The 18,607-nt window shown below is 35.1% G+C and overlaps 1 protein-coding gene across 3 annotated transcripts in view; it reads left to right on the forward strand.

Annotated features, from left to right (window-relative positions):
* The first annotated feature begins 5,340 nt into the window (after window positions 1-5,340).
* Window positions 5,341-18,607, forward strand: part of HMCN1 (hemicentin 1) — a 465,183-nt gene continuing 451,916 nt past the window's right edge. For 2 of the 3 annotated variants that reach the window (XM_031937038.1, XM_031937039.1), the window contains exon 1: window positions 5,341-6,037. In XM_031937038.1, coding sequence (XP_031792898.1) covers window positions 5,746-6,037 — 292 coding nt within the window. In that variant the 5' untranslated portion in view covers window positions 5,341-5,745. The remainder of the gene's footprint in view (window positions 6,038-18,607) is intronic. The other variant, XM_003767514.3, reaches the window with a different exon arrangement.

Raw genomic sequence — 18,607 nt, forward strand, 5'->3', positions numbered from 1 at the left:
TCCTCCTCATCCTTCATATTCAAGTCAAGTCAAATCAACTTTATAAGCATTTATTAATTTCTCAGCATATATAAGGAAGAAAGGCAATACAATATAGTTTGAAACTTGGTAAACTATGAGTAACTGAATGGGGATCATTAAATTATGGTTGATTATCAGTAAATGTTTGGCATACATACCTATTTTATTTACCTATTTACCTGGGGGTCAAATAAAAATTTCTCAGGCAAAAAAGGGGTCTTGAGTAGAAAAAGTTTAAGACCCTGGTTTGTGGATCATCAGTCTTCATATCAGGATACTTAGGTTTAAGTTTTATATTCACCTCCTAGCTTTGTGACTATGAATAAGTCACTTAACCTTGACTGTCCCAGTCAATTCTCAAAAATCTTACATTACAGATGCGTTGCTGATTTTTATGGATAAAGGGAGTTTCCTCAGAGGTATGGATCACTCAGCCCCCAATTTTTAAAAGTCTCTAGTTTAGGCTGAAGATGAAAAACAATTAAATCCCTACCCTCAAGACATTCACCGTTATCATCTTTGGCATTCTTGTGTGGTTGTAATTTACTTGTTTGGTGTAGCTTATCGGCCTTGGTGTAACAGAACCTATATTTAGGTTTTGACACATCATTCTGTGTGACATTGGGCAAATCTTTTTAATCTCTGTAAATCCAAGTTTCTTCATCTCTATGGCTTTTGGCCAGAAGATCTTTAAAATCTCTTCCTGTTCTAAATTCTATGTTTCCTACCAATACAATTAAGAGATCATTGGGCTCTTCTAGAACCAACATGATAAAGGCTTTCACTATACAATGTTTACCCATTAGATGTCTTAGATGTCTTAATTTTCTCTTTATATGTAACAGATTCACAGTAGAACTCTGTATTGTAAAGATTACAAGTCTACTGTGACTGTTGGTAGATTTTATTGCCTAATTAAAAAACATTTTTGTCTCATCCTATATCACTTGCCTAAGATGAAACTTTATATAAACTTAATGATCTTGTTTATTTTAGAATAGATTTGTTGTTAGTAAATCATCAACAAATTGATATGTTATATATTAATAATATGTAGATGTCTAAAATTTGTGAAGCATTTTATAATTATTATCTCACTTTATTCTCACAGCAACTCTGGGAGGTAGATGCTATTAATATCTCCCTTTTACAATTCAGAAAACTGAAGCATCCAGAGAGCAAGTGTTCAGGGTCATGCAGCTAGTAGGACTCAAGTCTTTGGGACTCTGAACCCAATTTTCTATCCTCTGTGGCACCATACTATTACTTTGTATTATACTACATAATTTCAGGAAAAATTGATGATGCTTTAGAATAATAGAGATCATAGGAAGGTAGCCACTGAAATTCAACTCTAGGTTAGCTAAATTCACCTTTTTCATTCAATCATTTATTCATTGAATTGATTAAAAACATTTATTAAATAGCTATGATAGCTTGTATCATAGAGAAAAGGAGATACCAAGTCCTTGCTTTCTGGAGATTACAATATTATACAAATATATTACAGAGACATAAGACAAGGTATTGAATAATGCCTCAAATGAAAAGTTGTTATTGACAAGGGGATCTAAGAAGCTTTTGTAAAGAAGGCTGAATTTGTATTCTACTTTTGTTTTCAACTTTTAAGTATGGACAAAAATTTAATAAGTGCAGAGATGCTTCTGGCATGTGCAAGATATAGAATGAAAGCAAAGACACGGTGTAGTAAATGTTCTGGAGCCAGAAATCAGGAAAGTTTACCTGCAGCTAGTATAGAGGGAAGTGATAGGAAATAAGGCTGAAAAAAAATTAAGGCTGTATAGGATTGTGAAGGACTTCAAGTGCCAGAGAAAGTAGTCTGAACTCTATTTAAAAGCTAATGAAGAGTCCCTGAAGATTTTTGAGACAAGTAGTGACAATGTCATGAGAACATTTAGTTTGTCAGTGGAATAACAGATTGGGGGAGAGAAAGAAGGTAGATAGGAAGGACTATAAGAATTTATATAATAGTCCAATTAGTTGGTAAGGAGGGTACAAGGTTAGTTGCATTGGGGATAGAGGAGAGACACTGGTGTGTGAGATGTTGAGAAAATGACAGGATATGTAAACTGATAGGATGTGAAAGAGTCAAAAGTAATTTCAATGTTATGAACAACAGGAGACTGAGTAAATTGTGCCACAGACAGAAATTTTGAAATTAGGAGTAGGTTTATCAAGAAGAGTAAAAAGCTTAGCTTAGTTTTGGAGCTGTTAAATTTAAGTGTCACTCTGGCATCTAATCAATGCTATTCTGTTGGCAGTTAAAGATATCAATCTCTAAAGAGGAGTTAGTACTGTAGATATAGATTTGGGAGTAATCTACAATACTAACCCCTCTTCTGAGAGTCAACTGAAGCCATGAAGGTGAAAAAGATTGTCAAAGTATAGACAGAAGAAAAGAGAGTTGAGGACAGATCCTTTGCAACCCTCCATATTGGGGGATTGGAAAGATAAGAAGAGTCAGTGAAGGAAACAGAGAAGGAAATGTCAGAAAGGTAGAAGTAAAACCAAGTATATAAAGCCTCCAAAACCAAGGGAGGAAATGGAAGGAAAGAAGAAAGGAAGAAGAAGAAGAGGAAAAAGGAAAGGCTACTTCAACAGTATCAAGAGCAGCAGAGAAGTAAACCTGGATAAAGACTGAAAAGGGTATCACTGAATATGGCAATAATGAGTGTTTTTTGAGAGAGAAAATTCATTAGAATAATAAGTTTTTTTCTTAGATCTTTCTCCCAAGTTGAAAGAAAATTCTTAGTGTTTGTTTGGTAATGCTTATTATACTATTTTTTTTTTCACCTAGACATTTTTTACTTGAAATGACCAGAGCCAACTATCCTGATTACTGACTAATATATTACAATTTCCAAGTTATTTCATTGTGGATTCTTATTTCCTTTTCTGGAAAGAGGTGAGGGTGTAGGTGAAAACAGAAAGGAAGAGTGTGAATTAGAGTTTGTTTTCATACTTGAATGCTTTCCCTAGGAGATAGCTCCCTCAGTTTACATACCAATTCTCTTAAAGCTCTCTTCCTATTCAAATATGATCTCAAGAAGATCCTGAAACTCCTTTATACTTAAGTGATTGGTTTCTACTTGTTAATTCTACTCTAATGTTAAAATAACTTGTTCTAGTGGTTCCCATAAGTAGAAACCAATCACTTATTTTAACATTTAACAGCTATAAACATTTCTTAAGGTTCTACTGAGTTAAGAATTCTGCATTAGGTCTATATTTGCATTTAACTAAAGCTTTGTACTGGAATTGAGAAACTCTTACAACAAAAAGTTTTGACCATCAGGGAGTAAAGCTATTAGATATTCTTGTAAGCCAAAGGGGGCCTTTTGGGTGTCCTCGATCACACAATTTAGCAATCAATTCAGGAAGGCCAGGGAAAATAGGGAGGTAGTAAGCTCTCAGGACTGAAATGTCTTCTTTCATCTATTTTTCTTACACTTTTAAACAAACTCCTGCTAGTTTGGCAACTATAAAAGTAATCCTGAGCTTGGTGACATGCTAGTAATAGTTCTAGTAGGGTGATGAAATCATACAAGAAATCATATATATTCTTGCTTCAGACATATGCCATTTCAAAGATCTGATTTACCTAAGAACACACACACATTTTCTCACATCTGGCTCAGTTCCTAGAATCAACATCAGTTGAAATGATACTGGGCTCCTAGAACATTCTAGAAATGATATATAATCTCTATCCAGATAAACAGAGGAATTAGTAATTTAACAAAAAAAAATTATCTTTAGATGCTACTCTGGAAGAAACTATTATTATTTCTGGTTCCCCACACATATACACCTTCCCATTCCCCCACCATTTCATGGCCTTTGCCACTCCACTGAGAGATAGACAATAGAAACACCACAAAACAAAATGGCTGGCTTTGGAGAAAAGATGTTTAGCATAAAATCAAAGGCTTAAAAAAACCCTCTTTTTTAGACACATGATCCAGTGTTCATTCTGTACATTGATAGAGATTCCTCTTCTTAAATTCAGATCAGAGCACTGCATATTCTTTCTACCTCTGGAGAACAAAAACAAGAATTTTATTTTTTTAAGCGACAGAAATCCTAAGCCTTTCCCTCAGCTTTGCCCACCCTCTTACCCAAGTTAGTAATAATATAATGTGTGTAATAATAACACAGAGAAACTTTGTAATGTTTTCCAAGGGACTAAGTTTCCTTAAAGTTATTGGCAAGAGAATGACATGGGGGACGCTGGGGAACACCATTTTATGGATCTTTGGCTGAGACTTTAAAAAGGGCTGTTATATATAGGGAGAGTGGGAGATTTAAAATGAGAGATGTTCTAGTTGAGCTTTACATTAAATACTCTCCACAGTTCTTTTCCTCTGAAGGGCTGAATGTTCTCAGCAAATAGAAATCATGATACTTAAACTTTCCAAAATCATCCTCTATTGCTTTTTTTTTTTTTTTTTTTTTTTTTTTTTTAACTTCAGGGTTCTTCCACATTTCTTTATCCTTTCATCATACTTAGCTCTTTTCCTCTGGCCCTCTGCCTTCGCCAAGTTTTCAGCTTCCTTATTCTCATTCCCTTTTGACTACAATCAACAACATACTCAGTTCTTGGTCCTCTTATCCCGGTCCCTGCTGCCTCTCCCGTTTTCCCCACCATTCTCTTCCTTTTATTCAGGCCCTACTCTCCTCACTTTACACAGCTTTGTAGTCCCCTGTGGAGCTCAAAGATCAAAGAACATAAGTGTGGCAGCTACCCAGCTGGGAGCGTTCCTGAAACGGGGAGTCTCGTCAGCTCCCCCTTCTGGCTGGGTCAGATTGGACTGGGAGCTAAGGGACGGTCCTAGGAGGCTGAGCAGCTTGCTGTACCTTGGCTTCTGGAGAGAATTGTGAAATAGGTGTTTGAGACAGTTTCTTACACACTAGGGAAGTTTTCCTTTGTGTTAGGTCCCTCGGGTTTGGGTTTTTGCCACGCATTCTTAGAAGCCATTGTTTGGTATTTTTGCAGGTTAGGTATGGTGCCTGTTAGAGAGGAGCTCCTCAGAAGGGTGAGCGCTTCTCTGGAACTAAACGGACCCTAAAAAAAGTCAGCTTAAAAAAGAGGGGCCTCCAAAGCAAGGGGAGGTGGGGTGAAAGGGAGAGGAATGCAATTGACCAATCAGAAGTAGAGGCTGAGCCAGGATTCCCCTCCTTGATTTTGAGCTGCAACAGTGGAAAGTTGGGAGCCTCAGTCTCTGGCCAAAGCTTCTCAGAACCTTAACAGCAGCAACAGCAGCAGCAGCAGCAGCAGCAGCAGCAGTTGCCGAGGCGGCGGCAGCAGCAGCAGCAGCAGCAGCAGCAGCAGCAGCAGCAGCAGCAGAGCAGATCGGGACTCCCGCCAAAGACTTCAGGAGCAAGCAGTTTACAGCAGCATGCAAGGGGCATAGATGGGGCTCTCCTCCCTCACTCCTTGAGGCGCTGCCAAAGCCCTAGTGGGAGACAGTCAGAAACTACCTTCAAACAAAAACTGCAGCATCTTTGCCCTTTCCAATCCCCGCCAGGGAGTGGGGTTTTCGGGTTTACACAAATTTAATCCTCAAGTCCAAACTATTACCCCCACCCCTATCCCGGTTCAAAGAGATTTAAAAGATCTAAATGAATTACTCTTGAGAGGAAGCCTTCTGCTGGTTATTGAGGAGGACTAAGCACATTGCTTAGGCACTCGGAAAAAAAAAAATGATTTCCTGGGAAATCGTCCCTGGCTGGGGTGTGGGAGTCCACACGGTACTCTTTTTGGCTCTACTTTCTTCTTCCTTAGCTCAAGATAGCAGCCCAGAAAAGGAGCCCGGTGGCGCCGAGGAGATCCCAGAGGGGGCATCCACCTTGGCTTTTGTTTTCGATGTCACCGGCTCCATGTACGATGATTTAGTTCAGGTTATTGAAGGAGCCTCCAAAATCTTGGAGACATCTTTGAAGAGACCCAAGAGACCACTCTACAACTTTGCTCTGGTGCCTTTCCATGATCCAGGTAAGGACAGGGGAGGGGGGGGGAGGTCGAGAAATAACATAAATGATTATTCTGTTATTTATTATGCTCTCGGGACCATTCTTCTTTCTAAGTGTTTCAAACGTGCAAGATGTTCTAGCCGGATTTTAAAGGGTCATTTGAGTAAGTGCAAAACAGACAAGGAATTGTTCTTTAGTTTAAAACTCTGCCCCTTACTCATCTTCTAGCCATTAGGCACTGGCTTATGGAGGATGGGGGAGGAGAGAGGAGTATCTCTCTCTCCTCGACTCTGGAACGTGAACTTGCCACAGGTACTTTAAGGCAACTGTATTTCAAGATGAATGGCTTTTAAATATATTTTTAGACTCCTGTGCTTAATTGTGTAGTCAGCCGCTGACAAAGGGATCCGGTTGTTTTGCTATTAGCCGGTATTCAGGTTGAAGGCATGAACTCTGTAAAGACAGCCTTCTTTGGAAAGGGAGAAAAGCTGGTTTGTGGAACCAGAAAAAGTTTCAATTAATATTGGCATGTGCAATTAGGAAACAGGAAATAGATGAAATATTTGTTAAATCTGTATTTCTCTCATTCTCTAGGCCAGCGCCACACACATAGTAGGGTTTTAATAAATACATGTTTATTGCCTTTAGCTGACTCTGCTCATATTTGTATTCATTTGCCATTAATTATTTCTGTTTATGGGTGTAGATCAAATGCCTATGTCTTTTTATCATCCTTGTAGAGGTGTGAGTGTGTATGTGTGAGTGTGTGTGTGTGTGTGTGTATAATATGGTATGTCTGTACTTTAAAAGTACTTGAACAGAAGTATATTTATGTTTGCCCTCCAGCCACAAATTTCATCGGCTTCACTGTAACATGATTCTATTTACTTTTCAGTTTCTCTCTTAATAAGTGGCACCTCTCTGTGAGGCTCATGGGAGCTCTTATTATCCATGGTTAAGGTTCCTTTTCCTTTAGAGTCCTGTCTGTCTACCCGAGTTTCATTAGTATACATTACCACTAATTTCAAGAAATAAAAAAAATACTTTAGATTTTCTCTCTCTTGTGATTCCACATTTTTCTTGCTTTTGGTTTTCTTTGTTTTCTCTCTGTCCTTGAAATAGAACCTTAAACCCAGAAGAGGACCTCAGAAATCTAAATGTTAAAGTTGTTGATTTTATAAATGAGTATAAATTGATGTGATTTGTTAAAAAATACCTTGCTTCTCAGCCATTTTTAGTGAGTTATCAGCTTTAACATAGAGTACAAGGAGAGATTTATTTGGAAAGAGACTTTCTTGAAATTTTCATTTTCACTGTAATATTGAAAACACTAATTTGTCTCATCTAACTTGCTAGGAGGATTAATATGATGTAGTGGAGAGGGAATTAACCTTGTAGTCAGGAAAGCTTGAGTTCAAATCCTTCCTCAGATACTTATTAGCTCTGTGATCCTGAATAAGTGTCAACTTCTCTGTACCTCAATTTCCTCATCTACAAAATAAAAGGGACATAATTGATGGTGTCTAAGATCTCTTTTAACTCTAAAGCTGTGATCTTGTAATATAGTTAAGTGGTTTCTACATTGATAGAAATGATATGGATTTAGATCTGGAAAGACCTTTGAGATCACCTCCAATCTTATTTTACATAGAAAAAAGATTAATATAAACCAGAGAGTTTAAATGACTTGCCTGGGATTATAAATGTATTTAGAAGTAGGACCAGGATTTGAATCCAGGTCTTTTGATTCCAAATTCAATCTTTTTTTTTTTTTTCATATATTGCTGAGCTCATCCTATCATTCACCCTTACTCTGAATTCAATTTATTAACCAGATTATCTTTGTTATTGTCCGTTCGCGTGCAACTCCATTTGAGGTTTCTTTGGCAAAGATACTGGAGTAATTTGTCATTTCCTTCTCCAGCTCATTTGCAGATGAGGAAACTGAGGCAAATGGAGTTAAGTGATTTTCTCAGAGTCACACAGATAGTAGTTGTTTGAGGTGAGATTTGAATTCAGGAAGATGTCTTCCTGAGTCCAGGTCCTGTGCTCTATCCACTGAGCTACCTAATTGCTTCCTGTACTACCTCAAGAAGATGCTCCCTTATGGCTTAGACTAGCTGATCTATTAGATGCCATTTATGCTAAATCAGAAATGTTAATTGTGATAACATGCAAGGATTTCATGATTTTTGACATAGAAGAGCTTGATTTTTCTTTCAGATAAATTATATAAGTAAAATTTAAACTTTGTATGTTGGATTCAACAATGTTAAAAGTAACAAAGACTACCTTGTAACCATATGTGGAAGTTGATCTGTCTTGAACATTTGAAGTAATCTTCAAAATGACTGGAATAGAAATTTGATGAACATCATTCAGTTGTTGTCAAATATGAAAGATTAATTATTGCTTAAAATAGTGTGATATTCTTAAAAGTTTAGCTATTATATAGTTAACAAATACCCCCCCCAAATCCATCCAAAGCAATATGGATTTAATAAGTTAAAAACACATGGAATAATAACTTAAACTTTAGAATTATAATTTTATAGTTTTAGAGGCTTAGATTTTAAAGAGAAAATTTCCTTCATATTACAGGTGAAGAAACTGAGGCCCAGAGAATTTGTCTAAAAGTTACACAGAGGAAAAGGTGGAAAAGCTATGTTTTTCAGCCTAGATCCATTGACTACAATTAAATTATATTGGCAAAATAATCCAAATTGAGTTCATCTAAGTGATCTCTTCTGTGATAGGTCAATTATGTATAGCTTCTGTTATTATTTTTATAAAGAGTAAAATATGAGTATATCTTCCTCTGAACTAAGGTTATATAAGAAATCTGAAATAAAGGAGAAGAAATAAAACTCTCACTATAGATAACTTTGATTTGTTCTGTTAATTTACTTAAATCTAATTGAATGTTCATTCAATTATATTGTTTGAGAATTCCTAAATTTTTTGGTCTTTCATCAATCCTCATTTTTCTTGACCTCTAATTTATAACCATTTTGGATGGTCTTTCTTCCTTATCCCTTTTGATACTGTTTTCTTCTTGATCTTGCTAATTATTCCTTGTCAGTAACCTTGGTTGGATTGTCATCAATGTCCATCCCACTTAAGGAAAGATGTTCTTAACGTTTCTGTACTGGGCCCTTTTCTCTTCTATACCCTTTTCCTCTGGAATCTCATTAGTTCAACATCAATTCATTTGCCATCTCTATGTATATGATTCCAAAATTTTTATATTGCTGTATCATATAAAACCAGTTTCATGATTGACATCTCCATCTGGATGTCCATTTAATACTTCAAATTTAGTATTGTCCAAAATTTTCCCCCTTAAATCGACCCCTTTTCCAAACCTCCCTATTTAGGTTCTCTTCACCTAAGATCACAACCCCAGGGTCACATTTGACTCTTCACTCTCCCTCATCATCGTTTTTCATTATATACAGAGTTAGTTGCCAAGTCTTGTAATCTCTAACTTCACTGTATTTTTCATGTCTGTTCCCTTTGTTCCACTTAAGACTACCACTCTAGTTCTGGCTCTCATCATCTCTTGTCTAAATTATTACAATAGCTTATTAATTGGCATTTCTATTTCTAGTCTCTTCCCTCTCTAATCCATCCTCCACAGAGCTGCAAATAATCTTTCTAAACTACAAGTCAGATCCTGTCATTCTGTTACTCGAGTATGTTCAGTAGCTCCTTGTTGTTTCTAGGGAAAAAAATCCAAATTGCTTAGATTGACATTAAGATCCTTAACAATCTACCCTTTCTGATTTACTTTACATAATTCTTCTTCACACATTTTCCATTTTAGCCAAAATGCCTTCTTACCTGATTAAATGAGATAAACAGTACAGTGTCTAACAAATAGTAAGCACTTAAGAAATATTTCTTCCTTTGCCTTCTTTTATTGTCTCTCAGAATTCAGCTTTCCATTTTCTGTCTCTTGGCTCTGGATTTGGCATTGCTCTTTACTCGCCTTCGTTTCTTTGAATCTCAGAGCAGAGATCAACTCCTAAACCTTTTTTCCTTCTCAAATTAACTTGCCTATTTATGTAAATGAGTCCTCTCTCTATTAAAATAGAAATGCCCCAGAAACCGTTTTTTTTTTTTTCCTTTTTCTTTCTTTTTTTTTTGATCCCTACCAGCTACCTTTGAGCTTTGCAAGTTGTGGAAGTTTTAAAAAAAATTATTACTGAACAAAAGAATAAATAAATGAAACCTTTTCCCTACTGTCCATTTTGTCATCGATATCAATGCTTTCGCTGTTTGTTTATAAAGTGAATTGTACTGTTGCATTTTATAGATGTTCACAAATATCCTTATAACAAATAATTGGTCTTTTTTGTCCTTAACTGTTATACCAATGACAAAATCAAGTTAGGGAAAATAGGAAAAATATTTGTTCAGTTCTTTTAACTTGTCAAAACATTTTCACATTAACTCTCCTGTTTGCTGAAATGTGCTGATAGATGAGATTTGGGATACTATCGAAAAACGCTCTTTCATTTAGGTAGCTGCTCTTCTGCTTTGGAATTACTGAGAAAAGAAAGAAAAAGCAAAGAAGAGAGAAAGCAGTTAGGAAGCGGGGAATGAGGTTTGAATATGCCATTCAGAGTAAGAAGTACGTGCACACCCAGGGGTTACCTGAGAAACGAGGTAGTGCCAGAAGGATATAAAAGAAGAGGGGAAATTCACTTCAGCTTTTTGATGTTGACAAACAAATGATGATATTAACACATTCACTTTGAATTTGCATGCTAAGAAAATTCCCTAAAATCTACCTTCCTCAATCCTTATTACTTCTACACTGTCCATTTGGAATACTAGGCTCCAGTTAATTGACCCAATTACATTTACAGTCTTCACATAAAAGAGATGTAGAAGACAGTAGGGGAGAGAGAGAAGTTAAATATTCTATCTTGATTGATTTGCCTAGCCCAAAGATATTGCCCACACATAAAACCTTCCTCCCTACAGCCTACCATTTTGGGCATTAGTGGATAAGCTCTTACCCTACTCAAATGGTATAAAAACTCTAGTACTGTTACAAATATTTTCATCTATAGAAGTATCTATGTGGTTGATATGACCATAGAATCATAGATTGAGAACTAATAGAGAAATTTAAAACTCATTAATTTCAACTCCATCATATATATATTTTTAGTTGAGATTTTAAAAAAACCCCACATATATTTATTGACCATATGACCATAGATATGACCATAGAATCATAGATTGAGAACTAATAGAGAAATTTAAAACTCATTAATTTCAACTCCATCATATTATGTGTTTTAGTTGAGATTTTAAAAATTAACATATATATTTACTTGTCTTTTGAAGCAGTAGGATAGACAACACTTACCATTATCATGTCTGTCAAAATGAGTTGACCATAAAGACTCCAGCAACACAGTACTACATTTATCAGAAGAGCATTCTTGCCAGCAGTGATTAATTTGCCATCTTCATTCATCTTGTAGTATTTTAGTACAGCAAGATTAACCCATTTTCTCTTAGGATTGTTTTTTTAAGAGTTTTATAAGACTTCTTGCTCTTCTTGTTATCACTCTTGAAACCTTGGCACAAGATGAAGGGTATACTCCTTCTGAATACTATAGTCAAAGATTGTCGATCTTCTTGATGCTTGCTAGCAAAAACTCCTTTGTTAACTGGGGGAAATACCTTCTTTATCTTGTATCTTAGCCTTGACATTTTCAGTAGTATTTGAAATTTTGATCTCAAAGGCTATAGTCTTCCCTGTTCAAGTCTTCCTGAAAATCTGTACCATGGCACTGACTTTCCTACTTATGGAATCTCTAAAAACAACCTCATTATTTTACAGATGAGGAAACTGGGGATAGAAAGATTAAATTACTTGCTTGGAGTCATTTAAGTTCTTAGATTACAACAAAATTAAATATGACTCTGACAAATCTGATCAAGTGAAGTAACTAATGTTATACAAAACAGAAATGCGATACAGTGGAAACAAGTTTGAATTGGGAATTGCCCTTAGTTGTTTAACTGTGAAAAGCCACTTAATGTTTCTGGGCCTTGCCCTGTTTCTTCTGTAAAAGGAAAATTATCCTTAAACTACTTTTTGGCTCAAAGTTCTTTTATTTACCTTGAGAATGTATTGAGAGGTAAATCAGTGGGATAAACTGATGAGCATTATAGATTTATCAGGAAAACTAGTTTATCTGTGTGTGTGTGTGTGTGTATTATTATTATTATGACAAGATGTTTAAATATTCAGTTCCTTAATTGTGAATGGTATGGCAAGGCTTGAATTATGTTTTTAAAAATCATTGATTTATGCATTTTATACATATTTGCTTGCTAATAGAATCACCTAAAGAACAGTTTTCTAAGTGGCTACAGTGTAAAAAATATCTGAGAATATTGTTAATGAAATAGTCACACTATTTGAAAATAAAATATTATATAATAAAGAATTTTAACAAGAACTTTACAAAATATTTATTTTCAAATTGAAATATTTTTGATATCTAAGAAATGTGGGAGGAAGAGGTGTTAGAGGGATGGAATCAAAGTTCTTTTCCTTCTGAGCTCAACTCCCTGATGAAAGAATTTTGATGAGGAGATTTTTCTGCATCTATATAAGATGTAACAGGAAGAAATGGACCAAAATAGGAGATATTTCACTTGAACCTACATATATTTTTGAAAAGTTGTACGTAAATTATATGTTAAGTTGAACTTTTAAAGAGGAGTTCACTATTTAAATGAATCCTTTAGTGAGTCTTGTAAATCCCCCACCCCTTTTTTAAACTCAGTTTTATCTTGTTTTCAGTTTGGATTCCTCTCCTTTTTAACACCTCATCTTTCACCCATTGAGAAGTCAAGGAAAACAGCACTTATTGCAAATATGTATTTTCAAGCCAAACAAATTCCTACATTAGACTTGTGCAAAGGAAGAGACCTTTTGCAAAGTGATAACATTTTTTATTTACTTCTTTGTAAATTTGAGTTTTCTATAGTTGTTTTCTGGTATCATTTCTTACATCATGTTATTTGTTTTTTTTTTTTGTTTGTTTGTTTTTGCTTTTTTTTTTTTTTTTTTTTTTTTGTGCTCTTCTAGGAGACAAATCTTCAAATTTGTCTGCATATTTTGTTTTAAAGGTCACTATCTTTCCCTTGTATAGAAATCATGCTTTCTTTTAATATTATTGCTTTTTACTTCTGTAATTCCAGATTTTCTTTCATTTCTGTATTCCTAATAAATTATTATTTCTTTTGTTTGCTACCATGGGGTCAAGTTTTTCTATTATGCCAATTATTTCTGTTAATCTGTTTTCAAAATTTTTATTTCTCTTTCAAACTATTCAGGAATATTGCTGTGATTATATGCCTTCTTGGGAATCCATGAGGTCCTTTGCCTTTTCTTAATTCTTTTTCCTTTGACTCATTTTCCTTTGTCTTCCCATATTTATTTACAGATGCCCTATGGGGAGGCTATTTCCCTTCTCTTTAATATCTTTCCTGTTGCTTTATGTACTTATGTTCAAGATCTTTGAGGTTTTTTCCCTTTGGATGTCTTTGGTAATTTCAGTTTTTTTTCTTTATTTTCCTTTATTGCTCACTTTCTAAATTCTTCTCAAAGCTTTGTTGGTATTTTCCTTGGGACCTGGATCTCAAAGCTCTCCTCCCACACTGGGCAATTCACAGTCTTACAGACTTGTCTTGCTTTAATTCTCTCTATTTCTCAGTAGTCTGATAGAGCTTTGTTGAGGCTCAGTACAATGTTGGGCTCCTTGTTGCTGTTGCAGTCTGAACACATTTGTACTATTTGAATTTCAGAGACACTGGGAGGAAGGGGAACAGTGTAGAGTTTAGTTGCAAGCTGGTGGGTCAGGTTGTGCACCCTTGCTGCCACAGCACAGTGGGTGGTAGAGGAGGAAATCCCTTACTGATTGTATTAAAGGTTAGTGAATGGATTTTTGAAAGGGTTAGTCAGTGGATTTTTAACTTATTTGGGGTCTTGATGTCCTAGACTTTAAAGCTGAAACTGCTTTATCTCTCACTCATAAATCCTATTTTGGACAGGTGGTGAAGACTGGAGAAAATGTCTAATCCTCTTTCTTGTTGGTAATGTAATCCAAAAGTTTTCTTTAGTTTTGACTTGATTAAAGTGTAGTTCATCTAAAACAAGTTCTTGTGACTCTAGGCTGATATACAGACCCTTCTGTTTGGCATTTAAAACCTTTCCTAGTCTAGCTCCAGTGTTTTTTTCTTTTTTTTTTTTTTTCAGGCTTATCACCTATTACTCCCTTTCACAGATTCTACATTCCAGCCAGACTGGTTTATTGCTCTTTACTATACATGACACATTTCCAATCTCTGAGCCTTTTCACAGGCTCTACTCTGTTCCTGAGATTCCTTCCTTTTTCAAACATGTGTTCTAGAATCCCTCCTTTTCTTTAAGATAATCATTAATTACTTGCTCCTCCATGAGACATTTCTGAAACCCCCTTCACATCCCTATTGTTTATGCTCTCCTCCCCTACCATATTACTTTGTATTTACTTATTTGTGTACATGGTTTTTTCCTCCATAATAGAATGTAAGCTCCATGAGGACATGGCCTGTTTCTGTTTTTGTTTTCTTTGACTCTGTAGTATTAAGTGTAATATCTGTTGTGCAGTGAGTTCTGAATAAATGCTTTTTCAATAACTAAATGATTATTAAAATTAATTGAAAATCATTTGATCAACTATTACCTAGTAACTAGGAACTAATTAGTATTACTAAGAGAGTGAGAAGCTAAGTAATTACTGAATAGTCTTTTATTCCTCTTCTATCTGTTGGAAAGGTCTGATATTAACATTATAAGGTCAAGGGGAAAAAATCAAAGAAACAACTTCTAAATTCTATGCAACTTGTAGATGTATATCAAAAAGAGTAGTTGCAAGTCTTTTACGGAATTCTCTATAGTTTGCTTCTTCTAATTCCCACTGCTTACATCTGTTCTTATCTTGTTTGGTTCGTATCAGAGTTTTCCCCATGGAGAGCTTAGAGAACAAAAGAGAAAAAATGGGCTTATATTGCAGCAAAAATGAATTTGGTTTAGATTTCCTGTCTCTAATATATAGGTGGATGCTCTGCTGAACTTTAAATTAAGAAGATCTTGATTCAGATCCTGCCTTTGATGCCCTAAAAGGAGGGACAGTGCCTACCTTCAGAATAAGTAGGTTTTCCGGGTCATCAATATCTTTACATTGCTCCTTCTACAGACTTGGTCTGTATCTCTATCATTCCTATCTATCTCTATCTTTATCAGATGTAACTTCACTGTTTCCTGTTGGATAATATCTAACTATATTATCTGCCACCTCTAGTTTGTAGCTTAGCTGAAATACTTAATAAATGAAGTAAAATATTGTGCAAACCATGTTGACTTCTTCAGGGGGGCAGGAAGTATCAGAAAATCTCTTTCTAGAAGATTCAGCATCTAAAATTTCTTGAATTTCAGAACTTTAAGTGTAGAATTTCTACTAGATAACTCTCAAAGTTGGTCATGTCTTTTGTCTGTTAGAAAACTCCTTTACAAAATCATGAAATCTAGGAAATTCAGACTCTACCTTCCTGTATATACAAGGCTGGGATACCAGATGCAGTAGCTTTGAATTTCCCTCACAGATTGCCTGTAATCTCACTTTTCCTCTGGTTATGTAATTCTGCTGCAAGTTGCTATTGAGAGAACTCTTCCTGGCCCTTTGCCATATTTTGCAAGACACCCAAAATAAAAGATTAGCAATGATTAAGAGGTTGGAGCTTTCTCCAGAACTCAGTACTTCCTGCAGGGACGACTCCTTAAACATGATTTTCTTACCTTGTCTCTTAGAATGAGGCCAGCTTGCATTTTAAGGGCCAGTAGGAATGTGGTTTTTCCTTAGCTAGCCAATGAGTTGCTTTCATGTATTGAAAAACAGCTTAGTAATGTTATTAAGTTGATTAAACTCTGTTGTGAATATGTTTAGATAATTTCTTAACATTAAATTTTCTAGTTGTTTAGGAAACTTCAAAATTTGGTGAGAAACTTCCCTAATTTACCTTCTTTGTAATTTAAATGATGATTGGAATAATTTGTAAGAGGATATTTCCCATTAATTATTCTTTTTTCCTTTTCTATCTTCTTTAGTGATTTATTTCAGACATTCTTACATTTTATATATTAATTAAAATTGAATAGCTGTGTAATATAGAGGCAAGTTAAGATGACCATTCATGAACTGACATTAAGTAGTTCAACTAGGTGTTCACAGGAAAAGCATGATAGGAAGTATTTAATTCAGTCCCAAGCAATCTGAGATTTAATATATTTTTTGACAGGGTTATTTATTGTTGAGAAATTTTATTTTTTGCTGGCACATGAGAAGGTGAATTAATTTCTTTTGTAATGTTATTGAATTTTTAGACAAAAAAATTAAGATTTTTTAAAAAATCTGTGAATAACAACTTTATTAAGAAATTATGATTTTCTTCATAAGAAGCTTTTTGTCTTTTTTTTTTGGAGACTCATGGAAGTTTTGCTGACGTTTCTAATTCTCTCAAGTTCTAGAACTGCATTATATACTAGGGATTATGTGCAGATTCAAAGATGCTTTGCTTAAGTACACTTCTAGGTTGTTTTTTTTTTTCTTTTTTGGAAGTTCAAACACACTAATTGAAGCAATTTTCCCATTAGCACCAAAGCATTGGGGATTTTCCTTTAACTAGTTTCCTGGAGCAGGTGGGAGGAATTCCTTGAAGTTCATAGACACAGAAAGTGCAGTAACTGCCATCACTTTAAGGCAACGTATAGTTAGTCTTGCCAAGACTTGTTAGTAGATGTCGGCTGAATGGGGATAGAACTGGGGGAAGGGGATAGAGAATAGTTCATGCATAATTCTAACAGGGAGGTCAAGACAAAGTGTCATGAAACTATAGTAATCAATGTTAGTGGAGAGGGATAGAGCTATCTAGAATAAATAATGGGTTTTTGGAGTTAAAATGAGCTTTTTTGTATTTTAATTTAGTTTCTTATAAAAGTTTCAAAGTTCTTCAACAGAGGACTCTAAGATACCTCTATTCTTCTGTCTTTTCCAGCTCTCCAGAGGATTCTCTTTTTTCTTTCCAGGCAAACTTACTCCCAGTCTCCCCTTGATCATTCTGTCCCCATCCCTCCTTTGATTCCTTAAATCACACCTTATGATTGCACTGTCCTCTCTGATTTTGTTTGTCAAACTTTTCCATTCCAATTGAATCCTTTTTCTGAATCACTACCTCCTCCAGGATTCTCTTTTTACTAACTAAAAAAGTGATTATGATTCTCACAAATATGGAAGCTATATAACTATTAACAATTGCTGAGTTGGTTAATAAATGAGTTTGGTTTTGTTTATTTATAAGAAACACAACTTATTTATTACTTGTTTTGTTGATGCCTTGTTCAGTTGTATCCAACTCTTTGTGTCCCAATTTGCAGTTTGCTTGGCAAAGATACTGGAGTGGTTTGCATTTGATAACTGAGACAAACAAGATTAAATGACTTATCTAGGGTCATACAGCTAGTAAGTGTCTGAGGACAGATTTGAACTCAGGAATACCAGACCCTGTGCTTTGGGCACTGGGGTGTTACCTAGCCTCCCAGTGATGCCCTAAGCATTCTTATCTACAAAATGGAGTTGGAACAAGTGATTTCTAAGGTATTGTGCTATTGTGAGATTTACCAGGGCCTTTTTGTTATTCTTAGGTTATAAAATTCTAGATATGTCTTTACAAAGGAAAAATTGCCATACAAATGAAAAGTGAACAATTCTATTTTCTCTTTTGTGGGTTAGAAATTGGAGTGATTTTAATACTAATTAAAGAAATTCCTTTTGTTCATATAAAAGATAGAACCATTTCTCTCCATGTGAGTCAAAGAAAATGGAGTGTATTCTCTTTTATGTAGCTCAGCGTTTATTGTGTAGTTATACCCCATGGAATTGGAAAACAATAAATTATATTAAAACTGTTTCTCATCATAAATCATATCATAGATACTTGTATACTTTAACATAAAATGGCATGATTTAGCAGATAGACTGGTGGAGGTGGAAGTAGGACAACCTCAGTTCAAATACTGATCCTGTTGAGCATTTTAGACTTGTTATATATGTGACAATAGGTAAAAAAATTATGATTTATAGGCATCTCTCAAAAAACTATACAAGTTATAGACGAGCCTGTCTTTAGTTGAACAATCCCTGCATCAATGAAATAAAAAATCTGAGATAAAATTTCACATTACAGAGGCAGCAACACTTTTTGAATGTGATTATGGCACTGAAAAAAGAAAAGAACAAGGCTGAAAGAGAGAAAGAATTAACTAGGGCACATAGACCAGATCAAAAGATGCTATTTATAGACATCATCAGACAAAGTTAAGTTCTATAACTTTTTTATTGGGCTCTACTATGATTACAACCTCAAATCAGAGAGCATCAAAGAGTATCCTTAATTCCTTTAGCTGGAATTGACCACAGATACAAATCACTTTTGGATCATAATTTGGGTCTTTTAATCT

Source organism: Sarcophilus harrisii, chromosome 4 (genome assembly GCF_902635505.1).
Source record: "Sarcophilus harrisii chromosome 4, mSarHar1.11, whole genome shotgun sequence".
Classification (NCBI taxonomy): Eukaryota; Metazoa; Chordata; class Mammalia; order Dasyuromorphia; family Dasyuridae; genus Sarcophilus; species Sarcophilus harrisii.